Source organism: Eretmochelys imbricata, chromosome 19 (genome assembly GCF_965152235.1).
Source record: "Eretmochelys imbricata isolate rEreImb1 chromosome 19, rEreImb1.hap1, whole genome shotgun sequence".
NCBI lineage: Eukaryota > Metazoa > Chordata > Testudines > Cheloniidae > Eretmochelys > Eretmochelys imbricata.
The window spans coordinates 12,634,622-12,662,311 of NC_135590.1; the positions used below are offsets into that span (position 1 = coordinate 12,634,622).

At 42.2% G+C, this 27,690-nt stretch overlaps 1 protein-coding gene and 1 pseudogene across 22 annotated transcripts in view; one reads left to right on the forward strand and one right to left on the reverse strand.

Moving 5' to 3' along the window:
• EPB41 (erythrocyte membrane protein band 4.1) overlaps window positions 1-26,612 on the forward strand; it is a 188,242-nt gene extending 161,630 nt beyond the window's left edge. For 18 of the 22 annotated variants that reach the window (XM_077837803.1, XM_077837786.1, XM_077837787.1 and 15 more), the window contains 5 exons: window positions 5,971-6,099; window positions 13,156-13,257; window positions 14,458-14,538; window positions 18,383-18,490; window positions 21,613-26,612. In XM_077837803.1, the coding sequence (XP_077693929.1) occupies window positions 5,971-6,099; window positions 13,156-13,257; window positions 14,458-14,538; window positions 18,383-18,481 (411 nt within the window). In that variant the 3' untranslated portion in view covers window positions 18,482-18,490; window positions 21,613-26,612. Of the gene's footprint in view, window positions 1-2,701; window positions 2,835-5,970; window positions 6,100-13,155; window positions 13,258-14,457; window positions 14,539-18,382; window positions 18,491-21,612 lie in introns of those variants that run through there. The other 4 variants (XM_077837789.1, XM_077837792.1, XM_077837798.1 and 1 more) reach the window with 2 other exon arrangements.
• LOC144277169 (NADH dehydrogenase [ubiquinone] 1 alpha subcomplex subunit 1 pseudogene) lies at window positions 20,329-20,540 on the reverse strand (annotated as a pseudogene).
• Window positions 26,613-27,690: the final 1,078 nt, after the last annotated feature.

The following is a 27,690-nucleotide window of genomic DNA, read 5'->3' on the forward strand; positions in this document are numbered from 1 at the left end:
GGATAACCTAATAACAAATGTAAGTGTTTGACACTGATAATTCCATACTGAACAAAAAGTTGATTAGAAAGATTAGCTAGTTAGAATTTGTAAATTTCATTCAGTTCTGATTGTAGGGGATTGTTTTAAGTTGCTATTGTTAATATTATCATCCTAAATGTTTATAAGATACATTCGGTAACTGGCAGTTTTGGTGGCTTAACTACCACTTTAGACACTCCCTCCACAGTTCTCTCATATGGTAAAGTAATTGAAAATTTTTACGAGAAAGTCAGCACAATCTCTGTGGAAATGTGGTCTATGCCATCACTGCTCTGAATGAGGGAGGATACAGAGTAGGAAAACTTGACAGCTAAGCATGAGCAACTGGCTGAATGTTGGGAGGGTGGGTAAGAAACAGCCTTCATATATTTTGCTGATAAAAAGTACCGTTAAAAAGCAGTAATATATTAAACCACTAAAAATATCTGTGGTGTTTGGTATCAGCCACACAATTAGTCTGTTGTTAATTTATCCCATATTTGAATTGCTGGTTTTAGTGTCACTTTTTTCACTGTAACTTTAAGTAAATGTAGCGGTGTCCTCAGTATTTTTCAACATCAAGTGCACTATGATTGGGGTTTCCCAGGATGATTGTTTTAATTGCATTCATTTTTGTTCTCAGGAGATGGTGCAATGCATCTTGTCCTGTACTCTTCCTGCACTGTGTATGGCTTATGCAAAATAGTGCGATTAGTTTTTTATTGCAAGTCGCCATTAGAAACTAATGGGTTGATTTGTCAGAATTGCTAATCACCCTCCACGTCTGCTGATTTAAGTCAAAGTTGAGAGGCTTTAGCAGCTCTGAAAATCAGGCTTTTAATCGTCCTAAAAAACAGAAGTGCCTTTGCATTTGCAAATTAAAAAACATCTTGATGAGATCAGATGTCCAAATTCCCAATTTATCTTTATAAACAGATGATCTATTCTCGCCTGCATGTAGACCGTATTTCTAAACAGGAACAAGCACAGGCGTATTTGTATAAAAAAGTCTGTGTGTGTAAATAGGTAATTATATCTGTTTATAGATAAAAATAGCTTTTAATTAGGCTCCCTTGGTGTACTGGTGGAACAGGAAGGGAAGAAAAAAGCACTTCTGGTCAATTGATCTTATCATGATTTGGTTCCAGTTTTTTAGTTTGCATGTTGATGTTTATTTCAGGATGTTGCTTTATTGAAAACCAATCTATCTTTATTGTAGATTTCATTTTGAGTGCTGGTATTTTTATATACACTCACAATGAAAGTTACATTTACTTGCAAAATATTTTCTGTTCTTGTAAGATCTTAAATACAGTTCCAATTTTCTCTTTTCTCTGTTGCTTTCTTCATGGGATTTCATTTTTTCCTGCTGTTCAACTTAATCTCACAGTTGACGTTTAAGAAAATTGTGCTTCTAGAGTGTATTCCATTCCTACCGAAGACCCAGGATTGGGCCCCTAGTTTGCAAAACTTTGTCATTTATAACAAAGTTGTACTTGGTAGGCTGACAGTACGCCAAACAAGCACTTAAAATGAGATTAACACATGGGCAGAAAAAGCTGACAATTTTCATTGTCCCCCCAAATGTGAAAGGTAGTTGCAATATACTGCCTTACATTAAACAGTAGTTCAAAATTGGCATCACTGAAGTGTGTGTATAGATACATGTAAAAGCAATATTTTCAATCAGAAATAAGTTTATGCATATCATCTATCTTGGTAGTCCTTATTTTTAGTCACCTCTGAATGTGTTTCCCAAGTTAAAATTCAAAGAATTTACAGGAAACACAAATTATTAATAAGTAGCAACCTGTGATTTACCTTATCCATAACATTAGAGTGTAGAGATCTAGAATTGAGCAATCATTTCACACCAACAAAGTGACAATAAGTGTTAACTTGTCCTTAAATAAAAAGCAGTCATAGTTCCTAAAACGGATTTGTGCTGGCCCATCAAATGGGAGCCATTAAATCAGGGATGTCAGACTTCCGACCCACTTGATACATTGGTCTCGACCCTATGGCATATTCAGCTTCCGCTGAATGCAAGCTTTAATTCAAAACAAAGACGATAGTTCTTGCGGTTGCTAAGAAAACCTTTTGAATGTAAATCAATGTGATGATGTCTTCTGATCATCTTAATGGTAACTTTTGAGGCTTAATGGTAACACTTGCAGGGCAAGATTTTCCAAAAGTTGAGGTAGGCAGTTGTGCATACAATATGCACATGTATTTGTATGTCCTATTTGTGTACATTTACCACAACTAACCATGCAAATTACCAATTAAATAAAGAGAAGAATTAGCTAATGAGCTGCATCATTTGAGGCTTTTCCCCTGCCCTCATTGAGTGACACTGAATGCGTCTGTAACTTAATAACTATAGTAAAATTGTAGTTACTATGTAAGGCTGCTTCTTGTATCCTCTGTTTTTTTGCTAAAAATAGATTGTCAGTGGAAGAAATGCTGTGACTCTAGGATAGGATAAGACCCTAGCTTTGGGTCACAGCCCATAATTAAAATGGAACCCAGTCCTCTATGAGTTTGACATGAGTTTGTGTATTAAATATTTTTCCTGTACTCACTGGGCATTTGGGAAAACAGATGATTTTGTGCAAGTTTTATCTTGTGCGTGTTTTAACTCTTGTCTTCTCTTCTGTCACTGTTCCTTTTCTTCAAGTTCTGGCTAGAGGGCTCCCAGAGATGTAAGAAGACCTAGTTGAGAACTTGCTAACAAGAGCAGAATGGAAGGCAGAATAGCTCCAGCCTTAGTTAAATCCTCTGGCTTGGCACAGTCTTCCAAAGTACCTCAGGTGCTACAGACACACTTGCTTTCTTCGAGGGAGGCTGTATTGGTTTATTACATGTCTTTTCTGCAATGTACTGTTGCTAATACTAATTATATTGTAACTTTATGAGGGTTGGTATTGTAAGGGTTTCTGTGCTCAGACTGTTACTATTACAACAAGGTATGGTACATGTGTTTCAATAGTTTTGGACAAATCATACTGCAATATGCAGTTGTTAATCTGTTTTGGGAATAAACCTAATTGCGTATTCAACCACAATGTGGTCAGTAGACATTAGCTTGACTATCTGGTTTTCCAATGTGGAGCTATAGCTTACTTCCACGATTCCTGAGCTAAACAAGGAGTATGTTAATTTTTTGTGTAAGTCAGTTGATCTGGTTGTCTACTCTAGAATAATGATTACTTTATGTTGAGTAAGGATACATCATAATTCCTGGGTGAGCCAGTGGTTTCTTTCAGTTTGGGAGCCTCTTGATAATTGAATCAGTTGATTACAGGACTGACTTCTTTCAATAACATTATCAACAGCATCATGTCCTTTACAACAATGTCTGTATTAGTTATCCTAGATCAATGGTTTTCAATTCAAGGGCTACTTGCAGCCCAATTAGCATACAAGCTGCAGCCCATGTGACATCCTTAGGGCTATACAGCTAGTATATATATTATGTGGACGTGGCCCACATAACACAGAGAGCTGCATATGTGGCTCACAGTTTTAAATAGGTGAGAACCACTGTCCTAGGGGCTGCAATAACAAGACCCCTGCAGTTACCTTTCAAAGGTGCTACACAATGTGAGTTCTAATCAGCTGAACACAGGCTGTGTGAGTTCCCAGTGACAATGATGCTCTTTCAGTGGCTCATGGTTGTTTTGTGCCCATTTCTCCCCCCTCATTTCCACTAAAGTGTTATTTTAAGGAAAAGAAATGGACTTGGAGTATAATTTCAGTGCAGTGATGGGTGTCTTTATACCTACAATTTCTGGTTGTGCACAGAATTCTCCATCCACCATACAGCAGTTACTCCTTTATTTCCTAATTTAGGCTAAGACTGTTTAAGTCAAGAATCAGCCTTGTGATTTCTCAAGGTGCCAGGGAGAGGCAGCTGTTTATTATTATTCCATAACCCTAAAGCACATGGATAACTAGTCCGTTTGGAAGGTTGTGTTTAGGATGTCCGCTGGATGCAATGTGTATTACACACAGAGTTTTCAGGCTTTTTTTTGTTTGTTTAAAGTCCACCTGTTGCTGTGCACAGAATGCAGTAGCCTCAATACAGTGTAAGTTAGAGACCGACATTATTTTCCTTTATACTTCAGGAAGCTACATTCTTCCTAACCTTCTCTGGCATTTTTGTGTATTTTTTTTCTTTTTAGAGTCTGTGTGACTTTCCCCCCAAAACGGATGTGGATGCAGTGACAGAGAGGAAAAGTACTAACCCTGACTTTGAATTGGAGGGCCCAAAGTATTCAGTAGTCTTTAGTGAGAACCAAATGTCAACTCCACCAGAGTCTTTACAAAGTCATGACTTTGGCACTTCCTCCCTAAGCAGTGAGGAGGAGGAGAGAGCTCCTGTAATCCTTGCGAGCAAGGATGATCTAACATGTGAAAAGGGTTATGCAGGTGTGAAAAAGACAGATGACACAGATGAGCAGTCTGAGGTGGAGACTCCTACAATTTCTGTTTCACCTCCACTGCATCCCTGTCAGAGAGAGGAGGAGGCAGAGAATGTTGAAGAAAATTATTTTACAAGAGATCCACTTAGAAAGCTAAATGGAGAGTGTCACGACTCGAATATTGATGATGGGCTTCCCACACTCATTCGCTGTTTTCAGGTAGTAACTGTAAGCTCAGAATGCCTCCTTTTTTTTCAGATCTCCCTTTTGGTTTTTGGAATGAAATCCTAAACACTGCAGCAAACAAATCTGTGATGAGGAATTATGTTTACATGGCCTGAATTCATTCCCCAAACTGATCAGCCAGTTAATCTCCTGCAAAATCCATGCAACGGAGCCCCCTCCAGTTTAGCCTTGCATAAAGTGACAGACATGCCTCAATGAAAAATGGCCTTTGTGTTCCTTTGACACAAGTGCCCTGTGTTCTAAGTAAAATGAAACTTGCAGACTCCACAGGCTACCACGTTTAATTTTATTCCACGGAATTAGGTGGTTATCATGAGGTTTTGGTGTGGTTTTACTGCTATATTGCAGAAAATTTGGAAACCAGGCTAAAGGAGATGCTTCAGGGCTGAAACTTAATGTAGCTCAGCAAATTGTAGCTCTGTCAAAAGTCTACGTTTACATTGTAATTGTCATGAGATTTCAAATCCCACCATCACCATGGCAGAGATTTTTGCCTGCTTCAGTGTTGCTGAATATCAATCATTTATGTTAAAATAGATGACCGCTTAACTTACTAACAATCAAGGTGGCAACTGGCAGACATTGGGAAGGTGAGCAGAAACTGATCAAGCTGGGGAAACCTTGTGGGTCTTTTGCTAACATTATCTCCTCTTTTGATTAATTACCAGGTGGTGGAAGAACTGATTTTTCTAGTTTCTCTTTCAAGACACACACTGTTTTTCTTTTAAAGACTTGTATCTGACATTGATTTAATAAAAGCCAGTGAACCACAGATTGATGGGTATTTTAACAATGGAAATGGCTTTGTTTGCATTCAGAATAAAGCTTCAGTGAGCCATGATTAACTTTTTATTTGTCCAGTCTCTACAGCATCAATTTTGATATTTCAGTACAGACTCATGGTCTGACTGGCAGTTTTCTATGGGGTCCTCATCCCATAATTCAGAAGCTAATCAGTATAGTACATTCATAGTAAATCTGACTATTTAACCCTTGATGACTTTCTTGGTCTAATTTAAGAGAGAACAGCTCCATTAGCAGAGAGGATTTTACTGTGTGTTTTAAGCCTCAGACTTGACTTTGCTGGTTCAATGCTTGATCCTCTAAAACATGTATCAAACTCTTTGTAGGGCTAAAATGTTCAAGATTTCTAGGATGAGACTTGGTTTCTCAGTCTGTGATGTTTTTATCAGATCAGTGTCAGAGCGTTTACCAGAAACATCATCAGTATGTAACTATGCTACGTGTTGTTGTTTTTTTTAAACCTCTTTCATAGCCACCCCTAGTGAAGACTCAGACAGTTACCATCTCTGACGTGTCCAATGCTGTGAAAAGTGAAATTCCAACAAAAGAAGTTCCCATTGTTCACACAGAGACCAAGACTATCACCTACGAAGCGGCACAGGTAGAAATGTTTTGCCTAACTCACAGAGGATTTAATTAAATGTAACATTATGTAAGTGCAAAGTTTTTATTAATCCTTAGAATGAGACAGCATAAGAACATTAGAATGGCCATACTTGGTCAGACCAATGGTCCCTCTAGACCAGTATCCTGTCTTCCAACAATGGCCAATGCCAGGTGTTTCAGTAGGGATGAACAGAACAAGCAGTCATCGAGTGATCCATCCCCCGTTGTCCAATCTCAGCTTCTGGCAATCAGAAGCTAGGGATGCCTGAGCACGGGGTTGCATCCCGGATCATCTTGGCTAATAGCCATTGATGGACCTATCCTCCATGAACTTATCTAATTCTTTCTTGAACCCCGTTATATTATTGGCCTTCCCATCGCCTGGCAATGAGTTCCACAAGTTTACTGTGCATTATGTAAAGAAATACTTCCTTTTTATTTATTTTAACCTGCTGCCTATTAATTTCATTGGGTGATCCCTGGTTCTTTTGTTATGTGAAGGAACAAATACACTTCCTTATTCACTTTCTCCACACCTTTAATGATTTTATAGACCTCTATCATATCCTCCCTTAGTTATCTTTTTTCCAAGCTGTGAACCGTCCCAGTCTTTTTAATCTCTCCTCATATGGAAGCTGTTCCATGCCCTTAATCATTTTTGTTGCCCTTCTCTGTACCTTTTCCAATACCAGTATGTCTTTTTTGAGATAGGGGTGACGAGAACTGCGCGCACTATTCAAGGTATGGGCATAGTGTAGATTCTAGCAATGCAGGAATTATTCTTTCTTGCACCAGGTATTTTTCGCAGGTTTCAGGAATGTGATAATTTAATTAAAAGCTGTATCATAATACATACACATGTGGGACTGAATTAAGGTTCTCTTTCAACTGCTTGTCCATATACATATTCCACTGATAGTGTGCATGTGCCCCATGGGCCCGAGGTTGGAGTCTTTTGGCTAGCAGTGTCTGTTGCAGCCACGCATATACCCTGAGTTTTTCTTCGAGTGCTTGCTCATGTCTGTTCTATGTTAGGTGTGTGTGCTTGCCAATGCACTGGTGCAGAAGTTTTTCCCTCAGTGGCATCCATAGGGGACTGGCTCTGGTGCCTTCTGGAGTGGCGCACATATGCGCCAGGATAAGAGGCATCACCAGCTCCCCCTACCTCAGCTCCTTCCTACTGTCAGTGACTGTGCTGGAACATCTCCTTGCTTCGGCAAGTGCTTACCCAGTGGTTCTTCCTATCATTCATTGTATAAATAGTTCTTAGATAAGTTGTTCTTTTTGTTCTTTTAATAGTTACATAATAGTACTGTAAATAAGTTAGATAGTCCCTTAAGGGACTTAGCCCAGTGACAGGGCATGCCCCGGGCTTCAAGCCTTGTGATCGCTGCAAAAAGCCTATGATGATCAGCAACCCTCATCAAAGCTGCTTGAAGTGTTTGGGGAAAACCCACATTAGCAATAAGTGTCGCATCTGCAAGAGTTTCAAGCCAAAAACTAAAAAGGAGCAAGACATAAAACTAAGAGCGCTCCTCAGGGAGTCGGCCCTTGTGCTAGTCTCCGGGCCACCAAGATCAGACTCCGCACCAAGCACAGCGGCATCTGTTTGAAGCGTGCTGTGGGCACCGGCCTCCTGCCACTGGTCCCAGTTCCTGGTATCTGCTAAGAAGTGAGGAAGCACACCAGGAGAGGGTGTTCCCTGACATCCTGTACTGAAAGGGAAAGTCCAGAGAAGATCATAAGCCCGTGTGGGGCAGCACATCTCCAGAGCCCAGCCAGCCACCTGCATCACCAGCTAGGCTACCCAGCCTCCCTAGGGACCCAGCAGCCAGCCCGGGTAGTTGCAGAGGTCCCTGGCACCCGGAGATCCCATCCATGCTCGAGGTCTTCCAGGCTGCAGAAGACATCATGTCTTTACTGGTGCCACAAACGCCCTATCAAGATGAAGTCGGCACTGGGGCTCATGCAGCTGTCTCCATCCATGCAGCATCACTCCCCAGCACCATGGCAGTCAACGTCGAAGCAGTGTTCCCTGGGGATGCGCTTCCAACCTGCCCATACCAACTGGAGTTCCTGGCGCTGTTCACCGGACTCTCGGCACCGGTCCCACAAGGCGTGGCATCGCTCGTCCAATGGCCGGCGCAGAGCCGTAGCATGCTGCCAGTCCCCGCAATCATGGCACCGGTCGCCGGAGCGTGGGCATCGCTCCTCGGGGGAACGAAGTTCACTGGGACCACAACGCCAAACCCCAGGACCACGACACAGGTCCCCAGCGCCAAGACACAGATCGCCAGACTCTCAGCACCAATCCCCAGCGTTGAGGTGGTGTTCTCTGCCATCCCAGTCTTGGTCGCCGGACTTTTGGCGCTGTTCCCAGAGCTCTAGGTGTTGATCATCTAGGTGTACCATTGCTGAGTTCTGCCATTGGTTCCCGTATAGGCGGCACCGGGACCCCAAGCCCCGGCACCTTTCCCACACTGCAGATGCTGGGATGGTAGGCTTGGAGGGTCATGAACAGAGCGTCGTCACCACAGTGATCCCTAAGGTCGTCAGAATGATCTTCCGGAGGTGGGAAATACCCCAAGTGGACCTGTTTGCCACCAAGCAGAACAGGCAGTGCCATCGGTTCTGCTCCCTTCACGGGCTCAACATTGGATCCAGCAGTGAATCCAGTACTTGCCACCCCAACACAGGAGGGCCCCACTGAACCTGAACCGGCAGCAGCCGATAACCCTACACAAGAGGCTCAGCCAGAGCCTGAACCCCAACATAGTGCACCAGTGGAGAGCGGTTCACAGTCAACGGAAACAGCCCCATCCCCTACTTCGCTTCCAGAGAGACCAAGCCTAGGTCCACAATCCAATGAGGAACTGATGTCTCCAGCATCAAGGGAACAGTTCTAGACAGAACAGGAAGCAGATGAAAGCCTCCAGAGAGCTTGGACGGCCGCCCGGAGCAACCCACCACCTCTCAGCTCTTCTAATCGATCCAGCTTTGTTGTAGAAAGAGGACTTTTATACAAAGAAACTCTTTCCGGTGGACACCAGGAAGACTGGCATCCTCAGAGACAGTTGGTAGTTCCAACTAAATACCGGGCCAAGCTCTTGAGCTTAGCCCACGATCACCTTAGTGGCCATGATGGGGTGAACAGGACCAAAGACCGTTTGGGGAGGTCATTCCACTGGGAGGGAATGGGCAAGGATGTTTCTACCTATGTCCAGTCTTGTGAGGTATGCCAAAGGGTGGGAAAACCCCAAGACCAGGTCAAAGCCCCTCTCCAGCCACTCCCCACCATTGAAGTTCCATTTCAGTGAGTAGCTGTGGATATTCTGGGTCCTTTTCTGAAAAAGACACCCAGAGGAAAGCAGTACAAACTGACTTTCATGGATTTTGCCACCCGATGGCCGGAAGCAGTAGCTCTAAGCAACACCAGGGCTAAAAGTGTGTGCCAGGCACTAGCAGACATTTTTGCCAGGGTAGGTTGGCCCTCCGACATCCTCACAGATGCAGGAACTAATTTCCTGGCAGGAACTATGGAAAGCCTTTGGGAAGCTCATGGGGTGAATCACTTGGTTGCCACCCCTTACCATCATCAAACAAATGGCCTGGTGGAGAAATTTAATGGGACTTTGGGGGCCATGGTACGTAAATTTGTAAATGAGCACTCCAATGATGGACTTTTCAGGCTGTCATAAATATAAAGGGAAGGGTAAACACCTTTAAATCCCTCCTGACCAGAGGAAAAATCCTTTCACCTGTAAAAGGTTAAGAAGCTAAGATAACCTTGCTAGCACCTGACCAAAATGACCAATAAGGAGACAAGATACTTTCAAAGCTGGAAGGGTGGGGGGGGGACGGGGACAAAGGGTTCTCTCTGTCTGTGTGATGCTTTTGCCGGGACCAGAGCAGGAATGCTGGTCAGAACTCCTGTAAAGAGTTAGTAAGCAATCCAGTTAGATATGCGTTAGATTCTGTTTTGTTTAAATGGCTGATAAAATAAGTTGTGCTGAATGGAATGTATATTCCTGTTTTTATGTCTTTTTGTAACTTAAGGTTTTGCCTAGAGGGATTCTCTATGTTTTGAATCTGATTACCCTGTAAGGTATTTACCATCCTGATTTTACAGAGGTGATTCTTTTACTTTTTCTTTAATTAAAATTCTCTTTTAAGAACCTGATTGCTTTTTCATTGTTCTTAAGATCCAAGGGTTTGGGTCTGTGTTCACCTATGCAAATTGGTGAGGATTTTTATCAAGCCTTCTCCAGGAAAGGGGGTGTAGTGATTGGGGGGATATTTTGGGGTGGGGAGACGTTTCCAGGTGGGCACTTCCCCTGTTGTTATTGTTAGACACTTTGGTGGTGGCAGCGTTTAACCTAAGCTGGTAAGAATAAGCCAAGGGGGTCTTTCATGCAGGTCCCCACATCTGTACCCTAGAGTTCAGAGTGGGGAAGGAACCTTTACATAGGTGTTGCCTTGTCTTTTTGTTTCCTATGAGGATCGAGTGAAGGGTCAGTCTCTGCACAGCCAATTTCCAGGTGGATAACTTCCTGCTTTACAACAGCATACAATGACGTAGCTCAGACCATGTCTCCATGGAAATTATGGGCCATTTGATGAGGGCCCAAGAAACATGGATAGCATTCTTCAGTAATGTTTCAATAGTTGGGAGTTTGCAGGACTGGTACCTGATCTTCTCTTTTACCAAGAATTATGCTATTAGCACTGTGTCTAGGTCAGATGCAAACTTTGGGAAGGCAGTCTTGCAGTCATTGTTTAAGTAGGCACCAACCTCCAAGTACTGTTTGTGAGTCACCTGAGACCAATATGTGTCTGTCTGCAACCACTTGAAGAACAACTGGTTATCTCCTGTGCTGTGACTGTTGTTCTCAAGATGTGAGCATAGACGTGTGTTCTATGACCAACCCTCTGTCGCCTCTCTATCATGGTCTCTATTTTTGATGTTTGGGTCAGAGGAACTGATGTTCGGGGTGGAGAGGCACTGCCCTTAAATAGCCAAGTGAAGGGGCTAAGGGCTGCCCCTACAGGTACTGCTAGGCAAGGTTCTCTGACTTTGGTATGCTGTGTGTGCGCACACCTGAGTGGAATACATGTCTGCACCCCCATCTCCAAGAACAGTTACAGAACAGGTAAGTACCCATTTTTTACTTTAGGAAGTCTGCAACTTAGAGGCTAAATGGTAGAGGAATAACCAAGAACTGCATTCTGTTCTGCCACTGACTGGCTTTAATGCTTTGCACTTTACAGGCATCATTTAGTATCTCTGAAAATCAGGTAACATATTTGGGTGCCTAAATATGGCACCCAAATTTGAAAATATTTGTCGTAGCCTTTGTGTCTGCTTCCCCATCTGTAATATGGAGTTAGTGTGACTGCCTATTGCAAAGAGGTGTATGTGCAATGGACCACTTGTTTAATGCATATCTGGCATACTGTCATCCTTGTGGAAACTCTCTGTTTCCAGAGATCATCAGCAACTGATTGTTTAACATCCCATCTGAAGTAGAGCACTCTAACAGTGTCACATGCTCTCCAGAACCAAACTGCAGCACCAGTACTGGGCGTAAGATCCAGGTTATAGTGTTAGGTTTGAACCCATATTGCTCAGAGTATTTGTGGCTGAGATTAACTGATCAAGCTTAGTCTAGTCACCATCTTTACATCTCTAGCTCTAATGTCTCAAAGGAGAAATGAGAATTCTGTAACCTAATTATTTGACATTAGGTGAGATTTGGCCAAAAAGTAATGATGATCTCTGGGGGAGTTGAAATTTTATACAGCACAAAAAGTGGTCCCACCTAGTGGTCACTCTGAAGATAGGTTTCAGAGTAGCAGCCGTGTTAATCTGTATCCGAAAAAAGAACAGGAGTACTTGTGGCACCTTAATCTTGTCTTAAATTGTCATTACAATTTCATAGACTGTTCTGTAACAGTAATTGGACAAAAGAGGCTGTTACTCACTGTATATCTTTAATGCAGTCATTTGGAGACATGGACAATAAACTCTGGAGCAATAGATAGGCTTTGGAAACCCTGAGAATTGTACAGGATGGGAGCCAAGTAATTAAAGTGGTGGTACGCAGTTGTTGTTACTTATGGTTTATTTAGGTTATAGTAGCATCCAGGGTCTTTACACTGTGCTGGGCACAACCCTGAAGAGGCTGTAAGACAAATGATGTACAAAGGGCTTGGGGGAGATGGATTCCAAAATATCTTCCAAACCTGTTTAGAATGATAAATGGATACAATGCCAACTAACCCCATCTGCGCCCTCAGCCATCTTAATTGAACTGATTCTTTTATAGGAGTCTCAACAGAAGTGAGACTTGAGTAGTGTAATAGCCTTTATAGACCACTTCAGGGAAGGTGGTATATGCAAAAAGGCAGTGTGGACAAGGCTGGTATTATTGGTAGAGCAGGGAGAGTGATAGGTGTGGGGACCTTGTCAATTAGCTTCTCTGGAATCTGTAGGAGTAATTTGTGACAATGCAGAGCAACTAGAGAGTAAACTATGTAGCACAATCCATGCTGCCTGAAACATGTGAGTCAGTTCAGTGTGTGCTAAATAAACTTACCAGCACAGCACCCCAATTCAACTGGAATGGGAGAGGAGAAAAGGGAGGATAGAGAAGACCCATTCATCATCCCAGAATCGAGAGGGGGAGAGCTGAACCAAGTCACTGTGTGAAGTGGAGAATAGTCACCCTGTGTTTGGGTGAGATCACAGCTCAGACATCCTAATGGATGTCAAGGCTTCTCTGCTTGATTTCATCGTGGCTCTGTTGGACGGCAGCATGGCTCCTTGGTTCTTTAAGTGCTGTACTTTCAGACCGCATTAGTCTTGAAACATTTGTTACACCGCTAAAATGCTAATTATTCATCCAGCTGTGAATCCGTTCACTTTGTCCAATAAATAATGCAAAGTCTACTTTTGCAATGATTGTACATCATCTTACATTACAGCACTGAGGTCCTGTTGCATGGTGATGGTGTGAAAATGGTTGATGGCGGTTTTGTGTGTGTGTTCTAGACAGACGATGGCAATGGGGACTCAGACCCTGGAGTTCTGCTCACTGCTCAGACCATCACATCGGAGACCACCAGTAGCACAACCACCACACAGATTACAAAGGTAAAAAGGTGATGCCAGCAGGGTTGGTATGAAATCTAAAAGTTCTATTGATGCTCAAGCCACAGGAAGCAAAGTTGGCCTGTTCCTGCCAAATATTTAGTTGTACAAATATTTCCCCCCTCCAATCCTGTGTTTCCCTTTCTCTGCCCTTAACTCTGCCCGACACCAGTGCAATTTAGAATCACTTGGAAATGGACATTATCTTGCTTCCTGAAGAACTGTACCACCACAGTTTGAGTGATCCAACAATAGCTTGGGATCCTGAGGCAGTTCTGAGAACCTCCTGTCAGTGTGTTAGCCAAATACTTATTTTCATTTTAAATGTAGTTAGCCTTTGAGTTCTTCTTCCTCTTCTGTACGGTCAATAAGATTGAGTCCTGTTTAGAACTTTTAATTAATGCAGAGTTTGAGCTACAAATGACTGAAGTTGGGGACTGTTGGCAAATCAAACTTACATGTGAGAAATCCTCAATTTGAGAAAGTAGGGACGAGTTTGAAGACTTCAATTTACTTCTAAGTTACAGGAATGTCCCCTAGTTCTAGACCCATGTCACATTTTTATCAAAGGTTTTACAAAACCTGAAATACTTCACTAACACTGTCATGGACATACTAACTGCCAGCATTGCTGTGGGCCTCTTGTTTTGTTTTTTACTTATTTCAATGCAGAGTTGCTGGGAATTTTTGGATTTGAACATTCCTCTGAACAAAATTAATATTTTTGTGCTAGTTCCTGGGAGTCAAAGTGAAACTAAGCAGCCTGAGTGCATTATCCATGTTGAGTGAAGCGCATAACAGAGACTGCACGCTCTATGTGGTGAAATACAAATTAGATTTTTAAAATGGTTTTCAGTTGTAATAATGGAACATGTTACATTGACAGTGTTCCTTTGACATGATTAACATTCCAGCCCACAAGACGGGAATGATTAATATTTTTATTTATTAAAAAACTTTTTATTGACATGTGCTTGTTTGGTTTGGAAGAAGGGAATATTGTCATACACTTAGGTGAGATTTTTTTCTGTCTCCTCTCGCTCTGTCTATGATCTAGTTATGCTAGTTTCCCAGTAATGTTTTGGTAATTGGCAAGTGACTTTAGTTTGAGTTCTGTCTTTGAAAGCCAACCTCAATCCACTTTGTAATCCTTTGCCATTGTTGCACTGTAGGCTACTAGTAACCTATGTTCTTTCATACTAGACTGTAAAAGGTGGAATTTCAGAGACAAGAATTGAAAAAAGAATTGTCATCACAGGAGATGCAGACATTGACCACGATCAGGTGAGCGATTTTAGTGTTACCCAGCCAAGAGCCATTTTAGTTTTGCAAAGAACTAATCAGTTGTTCTAACCTGCAAATTATTTCTGTACTAGATAGTCAAGTGGCCTCACTTGTGGTAAATCCAGTCATTTAGGTTGCAGCTTAGGGAAATTGGCCTGGGCTAGAAATAAAATTGCTTTTCTCTGTGGAAGAGGTAACATTTTTCATTTGCAGTGTTTCAGCTGCAGACATAGGTCTATCATTTTAAACTGTTTAATGTCAGAAAAGTGACTGCCGATGTCCCTGTGGTGCTACCTGTTACTGTTGTATGTCTTCAAGTTGTAACTGACATTTAGTTCTGCAGAGACATACTGTAGCTGGGGCAGAGCAAGCTGAATTCTGTTCTGCCAGATATTAGCACAAAATTTTGTTTCCAGAAGATTTTATACATGGCAATGTCCAAAGCAGAAGGGCTCAACTTTGAGTGTGCTGCTGACTTTTTTTCAATTCAAAACAAGTTTGTTTTTTAAACTGAGGAAATGTGACAATGAAAGTCTCTGATGAAGAATAAGCATGAGACAGCTCAGTCATTCTTTTAGTCACTTTCTGCCCAACATTTCCTTAGAGACTAGTAATCCATCCCTTGTTGTATTTTCAATGACTATTGTAGAGTTTAGGGGATTCTGTGTGCACGTTTGCAAGGATTTGTTTTGTTTTTATGTCCTGAATGATATTTGGATTGAATAGCTAAACATTTAGAATAGAAAGCTTGTGTATACGAGTGTATCAAAGCTGAAAGCAACTGAAGTTTAGAAGCGAACAGCCTTTGCTACTGATCATAATGTTTTCCAGTGGTTAGAATATTGACCTTGGAATCTGGCTATCTACGTTCTGTTCTGGGCTCTGATACTAATTGCGTGTGACCTTTTGACAAGTCACAGATCCTACTCTGTCTTGGTTTGCCTGTCTGTAAAATGCTTAATACATACCCACTTCCTAGGGGATCTTGAGGGTTAAATGTTTGTAAAGTGCTTTGAGAACCTTTGTTGAATGGTGTTAGAGAAGTATAAACTATAGTGTTGCCATTTTTACTATTAAATTAAATAGGCTCAGGAAAGTTTAGAGAGAGCTAGTATGAAACTCAGATGTATTTTTAAAGAAAACACACACACTATCATCCTGGTGTAGCTAATTTTCATTTAGTTTGTGGAGGGAGAAGTCACCAGAGAAAGACGGTGTTAGTGTAGGATCAGATGCATTCTTTAACATGTTAAACAGTGCTCATGGATCTCTTTCCCTCTTATGCTGGGTATTCTTGTTTTCTGCTTCTTGAAGAACTCTTGTTTCCACATAGACAACATGCTCCAACAGTTAGAGCTCAGTGATAAAAACAAAATATCTGAAAAAGTTACTTAGTGGACCCAACTAGTAACAGAACCCTGACTGGGAATCTGGTAACTCTTCCTAACTGGAGATATGAGCTTTTCCTAGAAATTACAGATATATATAATTTTCAAAGTCACTGAGCTGCTGCCTAAACCTGATCCAATAAACTGTTCCTCTTGTGAACTTTCCCTTTCCCATAATAATAATATTATGGTTTCACATGAGCATTAAGCTGGCTTTTAGGCCCTTTTTGGTGTCTAATGAAGTAATTATTTATATAGCATTGAAAAATATGCTATGTACTTCAGACACTCAGCACTAATTAGAGCACAGTTCTGGTGTATATTAGTGTTTTTAGAAGCACATGCCACAGGGCAATTATTGTTTAGAAGGACAGCCCCAAACCATGTCAGCATGCATCAGCTGAGATCCTAGACTCTTTCCAAATATTTCAATACAGGTGGTTCTGGATTTAATTCCCAAATGATTCTTTCTTGCCAATTATTCAAGGCCCATTATGTGTAGTTCTCACACAGCATTCTGAATGGAGAAGTTAACACACTCTAAGCAAATTCATCCCTAACTTTTCAAAATTAACATGCCCATGAATGTCTGAGAGGCCATCCTGTTGAGGTTTTTCCATTTGTACGACTGCTTCCAGCATTCATGGGTCTAAGACAGTCATGCCCTTGTCACTAGTATCCCACTTAACTAATCTCATTCAGCCTGACCTAGTATTTGTTCCTGTACAATTTATGGTTCTTATTTTACATGCTACAAAACCATAGTCCCATTGTGGTGGAATCATTTAGTCCTAAATCAGCAGATAATCAACAACTACATTTCGATCTTCAGAGATCTGGGATGTGATTCTTTAATATACTTCCTGCATTGAAATTTGTTCCAGTTGTCACAAACCAATCTGTTGTAGAACCTGATTTTGAGAGTTTGAGACCCAAATACCTATCTTCAGCAGCAAATCTGGTTGCTATTTGTTTTCATTCAGATTTTGTCTTTATGCCTCAGTGTGCATTTTATTTAAATGAACTTCAGTTTTTCCGTTCACCAATGTTTTTATTTGAGAAACCGGTTTTACTAGTTAATATCCAATGTTCTTTACAAATTTGAGACTTTCTCCCAATAATCTGACATCGGTCACACTTTCTGTTGTTCTACAAATGTCTCTGATCTGTTAATTTTTCTCATTCTTGACAACTTTATTGCAAAGGCCTGTAACAATGGACTCACTTGGCAACTGGGTTCTTGTAAAGCAAATGTGTTTTTCCCAAGTGTATGGATTGGATGGATCAAAATCTGATTGACTTTGGCAGCTTCTATTTCTTTGTGCTCCCCCTGTAACTTACTGTACATTTCTAATGCATCCGAACTTCTGCCTCTTCTCCCCGTCCCCCCTCCCCTCCAAAGAAGTGGGGAATTCACCCTGCACTTGCTTCCAGGAAGATTTGAAAGCACTGCAACTTCCACATATAGTTCTCTGCTTAGTTTCTTTCTAGACTGAGAGATTCAAGTGTCTTCATTTGCTTCATTTTTGTCAGAGATAAGTAGTCTTCTGACAGTTTAATAAAGGTGTGACGTAAGACTGTTCGTTTCCTGGACACAGGCAACAAGGCAGGGTTACAAAAGGTAACAAGGGTAAGTCCAAGAATTCCAGTTTTTATGTAATTTTCTAACATGCTGTGAAGATGATGGCGGCTACAGCAAATGGGCAATACAGCTGCTCTTGGTATTGTAATGGTGCCAAGAGAGCAATAGGAGTGGGGCAGCTCTTTGTGCTGTGTTGTGCAATGGCATGAAGACGTGGTATCCACCCTGAAGAGCTTCCAAAACTACATAGACAAGGAAGACATAGTAAAGTGGAAAGGGACACAACATGCAAACAAAGTGGTGGTTGATGGCTGGAGAAAGAAACAAGGGCGGTTACATGGTGATTCATATTGGTTAGTGGAGAGCAAGTGCAGTGAATTAGTGCAACTCTAGACCAACAACTCAACTGAAGGCAAATGGCAAAAGCATTCCCTGTAGGCTTCATATGTAAAATAATTTTATTATCCTTGTAAGGTGGGAAGGTAGCAACAATGAAGTCAGTGGAATGTAAGGTGGGAAGGTGGAATGTAAGGTGGAATGTAAGGTGGGAAGGTAGCAACAATGCAGTGGAATTTCCTGGAGCTAAGGCTTTTTACACCCTCACACCCTGCTGTTCCAGATTGGCTCCCCTCTGCTCTGGGTGGGAGTGGTTGGCAGGCCAGCAGCCCTCCCCCTGCTGCTCAAGGCTGCAGCCGCTAGGTGAAATCCTGGCTCCATTGAAATGAACGGGAGTTTTGCCGTGGACATCAGTGAGGCCAGGATTTCACCCAGTGTCTGGTATGGTGACATGGGAGAGACTGCAGTGAAATTCACTTTCAGCTGTTCCGCTGTATGCAGCCCAAAGTGCTTCTCTGAAGAGCTGTTTCTTTCTTAGGTTCTCGTGCAGGCCATCAAAGAAGCAAAAGAGCAGCACCCGGACATGTCTGTGACCAAGGTCGTTGTCCACCAGGAGACCGAGATTGCTGAAGAATAGCAAGGCTAGGTAAGCAGGTAGAAATCTGTGTTCTGACTCACAGGCTGACTTGAGGAGGGAACACCTACAGCCATAGAGGACCAGACATCACGAGTCCTTGAAGAAATCTGTCCGAGCCTTTTAGGTTTCTCTTGGAATATCCGTATTTTGAATGTGATCTAGCAAGGTACTTCCTGTAACTCTAGAAGTGGAAGATGCACAGATATGTTGATTTGCATAGTACTTCAAGTATCAAAATGCCTTACAGACCTACGCTGCAGTGGAACTTCACTGGCTGGGAGCCCCAAGAATCACCTCTGTCAGTACTAGTACAGAGAGAAAAGCGTGTAGTTGACTGTGCACCGAACAGCACTTTGTGTACTGGCACGCTGTGTCTGTGGATCTTTGCGTTAGTTTTTTAAAACACCAAACAAAAAAATGCTTGTAGTATGTAAGACTACTTTTACCTTCAGCTGATTAGATGTCAGGCTGATGCTGTGGCAGCAGGGCTTCAAATCTTGGGTGACAAAAAGGGGAAAAACCGCCAGTGTGAATTTTAGGAACTATTGTATTGCAGAAATCATTTCAACAAACGCCAAATTCAGGCAGGCAGCAGCTACCCCATTAGTTATCCATAAGTAGAAATACACTGGACTAAAATGTCTGTGGGACAGAATGACGATACCAATGTTTTTTTAAAATAGGAAGGCAGGCGTGTACACTACAACCATCTTAGAACAGGAAACGATAAGCAACATTTGTTTCAAATGAAGCAACAGGTTAATTTGGATAGGCTGGATGGCATTAATCAACTTGGAATTTGGCCAGTCCTGTGTCCACACTACAGCAGCATGGCTGTATTAGCAGCTGATTAGTTATGCTTACTCAGGCTTTAGCCTACAGCTATGGTCTTGCCAGCCAACTCATGCTGCTACAAGTGACGTTTGTGAGTGTGGACGGATGCAGAATTTAGGTATAATCTGAGTTAACTTTGCAGGGAAGGCAATTGCTCAGATGTTTGCAAGAAGTTTCATCTATGACCATGGATGATCAGGATCTCCATTTTACTTTGTATTCAGGATCTCCAACACCATGTTACTTGGACATTGGTTTAGCACTTGCTCAGAAGGAAAAGACAAGGGTGTTAAATATGAACCCCTACCTCACCACTCACTAAATTGCCAGCACCACTTCCTGCAGCTCCTGGCTTTTTCCCTAGAGGTCTCCTATGCAAGGACTGTCCAAGCCTGGTGTGCCTTTGCTGTGAGAAATCAGAATGAATAACACAACTTTGCCAATTTTATTGTATTAGCATAACCTAATTAAAACCAGGTACTATCATTTTTCTGTTTTGATAATAGCCAAACTCAGGTGAAATCCCCTACCCTTGTTTATGTAAACAAAAGCTTGATGACATGGATAATTCTAGAGCCCTATATAGAAAAAGCATCATTACAGCATATTTACCTGTAATGACTATCTCCCCCACACCCCCCAGTCTTTCTGTCTTGATAACATCATGCAGTGCAGAAGAACAAGCGATCACAGACTGATGTTTACCCCTTGACTAAAATTAGAAACTTTGAGTCTGTCTGCAGGAGGAAAAGAAGCAGTCTGACAATGTCAAGAGGAGGTGCTTTCTGGGCCTCCTCCCCTCCTCTCAGCAATATTAAAATGGTGGTATGCACAAGGAGCAGTGGTGTCTCTGCTAGCTGCAGTGGCACATGGATGTGGTTTTTACTTTTTCTTTTTTCATTTTCCAGGTTTATGTGCACCATATAACACGTTGCATCAAATATAAATGCGTGTTTACTGGAGCTAAACTACTTTGTACAGGAACTAGACCTCTTCACTCAACGAGTTGCTTCTTAGTCAATGTTCTCCAATCCCTTGGACTGATAGTAGTCATTAGCCCCCGACAGTCGCCGCTCTCTCTCCATAGGTGCCACTGGTAGGGCTGAGGAGCAATTCTCTTTTCCTTGCCCCCGTTGAGGTATCTGTGGATGTGGATGAGCGACACGCCAGGGATGGTCAGGCACAGGCCCATGATGGCCATGCTGGGCAGGATCTCGTACCACATCCCGGCGTCAGCTCGAGCCACCCCGCCGCCACCGACCAGCACATGTTCTTTGAGCTACAGTGGCTGTGAAAAGGGTCAGAGTTCAACATCACTTGATGAGGACGTTGTGCAGTAACATTTTAATGGTGGATCCAATGGGGAGCTGCACTCCTCAGGTCTGGAAGTGGAGGCGCTTCTTCCCCCTTCACTCCTAGGCTCTGTTATCTGCAGCAGTGAATGAAGGGTTATGAGATGGGCTCTATCCCAGCCCTAGCCCTGAGGCCAGAGGTTTACTACTAAAGCAGAGGAGAGCCATTTGTCAATCTGCTTCTTTTCCTAATCTAGAAAAGACCCCAAAACTTGAATTAAAGTTGCTGTGATCTGCTATGACCTCAATACCTAGCTTTTCAGCTTAGTAGTTTGGAAACCATAGTAGCTGCTTTAAGAATCCATAAAGGCAGCAGCATTGTCTAGCAAACATTTTATTCCTAGGGCCGTGCTCAGCATCAGTTACATTGGTGCACCAACATGTTTTGGCCAGATAGCATGTAGATAAGGTATAATTAAACAGTCCACGTGTGTGCGTGTGTGTTCCATTCAAAACAAAAAGTGTGTGGATGAGAGTTTGGGAGGTGGAGAGAGGATGAATATGGGGAGCAGTGGAGAGATCACTACAGTACAATTTTAAAAAGCCAAATTTGGGAGGAGGAAAATGCCATTGACTGCCTCTCTTTCAAACCTTCATGCCGAAAGTCAAGTACCCGTCTCATATTTAGGCTCCTAAATAAAGTTACTCTGCTTTTTCAAAAGTGCTGAGCATGCACAATTCTCATTGGCTTCTTCATTGGGATTTGTGGGTGTTTGGGACTTCTGAGAAATCAGGGCACTTATTTAGGGTGCCTCAGTGTATCTTTTGGTGCTTGGCTTTTAGAAACACGGTAGAAAATTATGGTCAATGCTTTAAGGATCTGAGTACTGGGAACAAGGGGGAAAGCACCTTGTGAAGTTGGTGGTGTTAAAATGCCCCTCACTGGGTGCCACTGGGAGTGTTTCCATAGGAAGCTGGCAACTCACCCTAACCTTGTCTTTCTAGGAGATGTTTCTCCCTGACTGAGAGAACACCAGAAAGGGAGGAGAGAACGGTGGGGGAAAAACTGCAGAGAAACTACCTGGAGCACAAAGACCACAGATTTACAAGATTTGCTGTCAATAACTGAACATTCATATGACTTACTAGGAGTTATGCTTTGACATTTACTTGGGATTTTCCAGAATATAGTGGATCCTTTTGAATATTTTTATATTGTAAAACACAGTATGCCATACTTCTCACTGTACTGAATGTTTTTTTAAAAAAAAGGTTTTCAGTTTTGCATTCCCTCATGCATAGCCTCCATAGGTCCTCACAAACAGGGTTGGTTCTTAAGTCTTCTTATTCGTTCAGCCTCATCAGATATACTGGGTTTAAGCCACGCTCATGCATATCTTAGAAACTGCACCTTAGAATAACAGCTGTTTGAAAACTCCAGTGATTGATGGGGCCTTCTGCCAGAAGAATCAGTTTACTTAGATGCCATTGTGTGGTATTTCTACTTTCCTCTTGCGATTGGCCCTAGATATTTCCAGAAAACTCCAAGTCACGCTACCCAGGTGCACAAAACAGAGTTTCTATACCTTTACTCTGCATTTCCTTGCTTTTATGGGTTTTGGTCCATTGATGTTGTTCGAACATAGTGGCGGTTTTTTGTGGTGTAATATTCACACATTTCAGTAGTTGGCTAGATTAAGGAATACTGGAAGTTGCTTCACATCTCTATTTTACTGTGAATACTAGAGCTTTAAGAGAACTGTGACAGGGCACTACCCCTTCCTGCTCCTCAGAGACTGCATTTCTACTGAATGCTACCTATCTATTTTTGCTTTCTAGATGCCATTTAAATAAGTATATAGAAATGTGTGGTTAAGGGGTTTGGGCTCTGAATGCTATATGGTAGGCTATGCAGCATTTGCAATAGTTGATTTCTCAGTGTCAGACTTTTATTTATGTTTAATTTTTAAATAAGTTTGTAAATCATGTTTTTTCCAGTACTATTTAAAGCTAAGCACATTACCCACAAATCAGGGCAGGGTGTGTATAATCTTAATTTAATTTAAAATCATCTCTCAGACACTCTCACCTTTCTAGACATGTAAGCTTGATTTGGGCTGGCAGTCCAAGACATTCTCATAGCTGTAGGTTATAGCAACCAGTGGGAACAGAGTCAAACTGTTTGGAAAGTGCACATGCTCAGATCACTGGCATTCCCCTCTCCACATAAATTAAGGTTCTGTAGTACATTGGCTCCTTCACTGCCATGCTGCAATGAAACACCAGGGCCAGAGCTGGCTGCAGTTTTCAGCTTCTGGATGATGGTGCATTCAGGTCTATAATGACAGCTGCTGGTTTTAAAACACCCCATGTACTTTACCAATAAAGCACTGAAAATATTATTTCTAGATACTCCTGTCATATCCACTATAGCAGCTTATGGCATACTTAGTAGAGGTTGTTTTTTTAATTGTAATATTTTTTAAAGTATTTTTAGAGAGAATGTGTGTGAATGGAATTTTCTACCTGGAGATGATCCATAAATTTGTAAGGTGACCACTGTGGTGTTAATCATGATTTTCAAAATGAGAGAGTAATGCTTTTATGGGGGTAGACAGCAGCAGGAGATCACCACCACCTGTTTGGATTTAATGGAAACCTCTTAATCATGCCCTGGTTTTTCTTTCCAGCAATATTTTAAAGTTTTGTAATGAATAGAGTTGCGAGCAATATTTTTTTAAAGATAGAGCTTTGAAGTTGTAATTCTGTATCTGGTGTGGCATACCTCTAGCCGTGAGGGAGAAGAGCCCTTTGCTGCTAAGCTACATTCCAGGATGAGAAGAAACTGGCAGTAAGTGCTTCACTTAAAGTTTGATGATGTTTTTTGTTGTTTTAAAAAGAGGTAGAAGACTGAGCTAGACTCAATGACTTACTATTTGGTTGAAAATTGTCTTTAAATGGCACTGTCTTTACAATTAAAATTGCACCCCACCTTAAAGTAAATTGTTAGTATTGGCTGGAGACACTATCTTTGAAAGGATTATGGAGCTACTTGAATACTGGTGTAGTTATCAGCATCTTGCTTCCTGTGAAGGCAGCTGTTTTGGGGGAATGCTACTTTACCTCCTCTAGGCAGACATTTAAATGTGCAATTTGCTGGTGAACTGCAATTTAGACCCCTTTCAGTCTCTCAGGGTTGCACCCTTTGGCTGACAAACCTGGTTTCCTGCTCTGGGTGGAACCACATGGTCTTTAGACGGGAGCTCCAGGCCCTCTGTTTACCAACCACAAAAATCTGACAGGCCCAACCTGATTGGGCATCTGTAAGGCAATTTCCTCCCAGAATAAGCTTGCAGTGACACAATTTTGTCAAAACAAAGCATTTCACTCATTCATCCACCCGGAAGGTATATAGCACAGAGGGTTAGTAAGGGCTTGTCTACACTTTGGGTTAAACCAGGCTTCAGAGAGCGCACTAGGAAAAGCGCTCCAGTCTGTCCACACTGAGAGCTGAAAGCGCACTGGCGTGGCCACATTTGCAGCACTTGCAGCTGTATTGGGAGTGGTGCGTTATGGGCAGCTATCCCAGCTTTCAAGTGGCTGCAATGTGCTTTTCAAATGGGGGGGGGGGTGGAGTGTGTATGTGGGGGGAGAGAGAGTGGATTTTTGGGGTGCTGAGAGCTTGTCAGCATGCTGTCTTGTAAGTTCAGACCCACTCCTTCCCCCACCTCTCTCTCTCTCACTCAAAGCAAACATTAGGTGTTTGTTTTTTTCTCGGACCAGATAAGCAGCCGGCACTCCCAAACGGAGCTTGGGAGGAATGCGGAAGTGGCCCTTTCAGAGTTCACAACAAAGACAAGAGAGGCCACTTTAGTTAATGGGATGTTTCCAGAGGTCAATCAAAGCACTGTCACTTAACTCCTCAATTACACTGGAGCTGCAGCGTCTCACCCAACACACAACAGCTGTTAATCCTCTTGTGGAAGTGGAGTACCAGGAGCGCTCCATGTGCCTTGCCAGTGTGGACAAGGGAGTAAGGTAGAGAGCTCTAGGAGGCTTTATTGCGGTATAACGTGCAAGTGCAGCCAAGCCCTAAGAGGCCTATATGTATGAGTCAACCTCTCTAACCATAGCTTAGGTAGGCCCAGTTTATACCAGCCCCTGCTCCTGAATCTGAGGGTTCGTTTGCATCTCCACAGCCCTTTTCAGTCTGCTGCCAAACCTGTCTCCCCTTCCCTTTCTTAGGGGCAAATCCTACAACTGGCTACTGTCTTACTAAGGCTGAAAAGGGAGGGGTAAAAACATCTCTGTAGCTTTGCTGGCACCTGGTGTGTACAACTAATAATCTGGCAGGTGTGGTTGAGCATTTGCTGGGATGCTCATTATCTAGGTCATTGTTTTGCCTTTCCTGTTTGGTTGCTCTAACATGCTATTGCAAGCAGTATACACAATATTCATAAAAAGTTTCCTAGTTCTTCATAGCTGGCTTCATGGGACTTTTAGAGCCACCAAATGTTTAATCTGCTCATGGCACTTAAAGGCATATAGTGGTTGTGAAGGTTTAGATATGCCACTTTAAGTAGTGAAGGAAGTACTAAGGACCTTGACACAGCTGTAAGTTAGTTCACACCCAACCTTGTTCAATAAAGCAGAGGCAGCACGAAGTTTGATCTTATTTAAAAAAAGAAAAATCATCTCCTCCTAAGGAACAGAAATCTTGACTTGTCTAAGATCCAGAAGAGTTTCTTGTTGGTGAGAAGTTTTTCCTTTCCCAAACAATGGTACACAAGCATTTCCTAGCATGTTACAGGCTTCTGCCTTGGCAATAGTACCCTTCTTAAAAAGGGACAAGACATAGAATAGTAGAACTTTTAGATAGCGTTAAGTGCGCTTGTTTCTTCTGTTCACCCTTTGATATTACACGTCAGTGCTCTCTTCGTGGGACAAAACACAGTGCAAACCAAACTGGCTTCTGAAGACAGGCCAAACTTTTCCCCTTGGGCACTGGTGACCTTTCAGTAGGGATTCCTAGCTGCCACACCCAGGCAACCCCAGCATACTTCTGAGGAGCAAGTTTTTACAAGCAGAAGGTTCTCCTAGTCCAGATCTCTGAGAGGAATAGGGGTTGCCACTGGAACTGCTCCTACTGAAGCAGTTGAGCTTTTCATAGAGGGACAGGGAAGAAAATAGCTTTTAGTGAGATTCACTCTACCTACTACTACTAACTAAATTAACTTCTACCTTTGCAAGACAGGGCTGCAAAACTGCCTGTGCCCCATCCCACTTTTCACCTTTTTCTCCTACAATGAGTTGATCAGATTGAGTTTTAAAATTTGGTCCACCATGAACTGTGAATTTCCAGGGACCAGTGCTGCTCATGTCAATGTAACATGTGAACAAGGTCTGTATTGATAAGATATGAATGTTCTCAGCTATTCCCAGTCCAGGAGGTAAGCCAGAGACTGGCTTGATTGTATAGTATACACTTTACGGAAGCTATTTATATATGAATGAATGTATAGAAAGGAAGGCAGGAGAAGCAAGACCTCTGATTAATTAACCTGGAAAGGCAGCTTTGGTTTCCAGACTGCAATCTCCAAGCAATACAGCTGTATTAAAGGACTGACTGAGTTCTGATTTTAGTAAACTTTAGTTTGCTGATTTCATACAATGTACAATTACCTTAAGAGATGTTTGTGTCCCAACCGTGGGGTTTTTTACAAGTTTAATCAAAATTTAGTTGCAAATATGAAGGAGCTTTGTACATTTTTTAAGACAATTGTGAATTGTCTAGAATAGCTGTTTACATCTTTTCTTTACAACAAATAGGAAATATCACAACAGACTTAAAACTGGCAAATCTTTATAGATTGAATAGTAAATGACAGAAGCTGTTATTTTGGACTTTTGTAGTAATTCAAAGGGAAAGTTGTTGTAGTGTTTAGACAGACCTAAGTGTTAATATTGTTTCTTGTATTGCATTTTTCAATAATTTTTCAAACTACTGCATTCTTGTCTTTTTTAAAAAAAAAAAAAACTTCCCTTGTCCAGCACAGTCTGCTCACTCAGGGTTTGTCTGCACGGAGAGTTATGGCTTGGTTGTCGTGAAGTAGCCATTCCAAATTAACTCCATGGGCAGATGCTTTTATTCCAGAATAGGAGCATCCAGCCATGGACTTAATCTAATTTAAATTCTTATTCTGGATCAACTTTCATGAGTATAGACAAGGCCTTTTTTAGCTAGCAAAGGTATATTTCACCCTACAAGCTTGAATTGTGAAGAATCTCAAAGTAAAATCCTATTACTGTGAACACCAGCTCTGAAGCCTTCCTCAGAGTCTCTACATTCTTAGTGACCTCAGTGGTACTCCAGAATAAGACTGGGATAAAGTTTTCAAGAGTGCTTAAGTGACTTAGTCCCATTTTCAAAAAGTGATTTAGGAATCCAACACCTGCTCTACACTAAAGTTAGGTTGACTCAGGTACTGTCACTCAGGGGTGTGAAAAATCCACATCCCGACTGACCTAATGAAGCTGACTTAACCTCTGGTGTAGACAGCATTAAACTGGTAGAAGAATTCTTCAAGTGACCTAGCTACTGCCTCTCAGGAAGGCAGATTAATTAGAGCTGCAGCACTTCAAATGTAGACAACCTGTGGTGGCTCAGGAACACTTAGGGCGGGCGTACACTACAGTGGGGAATCAATGCTCTGAGACTGATCTACTGGCAGTCAGTTTAGCGGGTCTAGTAAAGACCCACCAAATCAACTGCAGATCGCGCTCCAGTTGACCCCTGTACTCTACCCCTGACTAGAAGAGTAAGGTAAATCGACGGGAGATTTTCTTCCATCAACACCACCCCCGCCCCGCCCGGCGTGGTGTAGACCCTATGGTAACTTAACCTAAGGCACTGGGGGCTGGAGGTGGGTAGCGGATGCGGGGCTGCTGATGTATTACTGTGGCTCTTTGGCAATGTTCATTGGTAAATTCTGGCTCCTTCTCAGGCTTAGGTTGGCCACCTGTGCTCTGAAGGATCCAGAGTCTTCACTGATGAACCCTTGCAGGCTGTCCTGCATTTGCAGC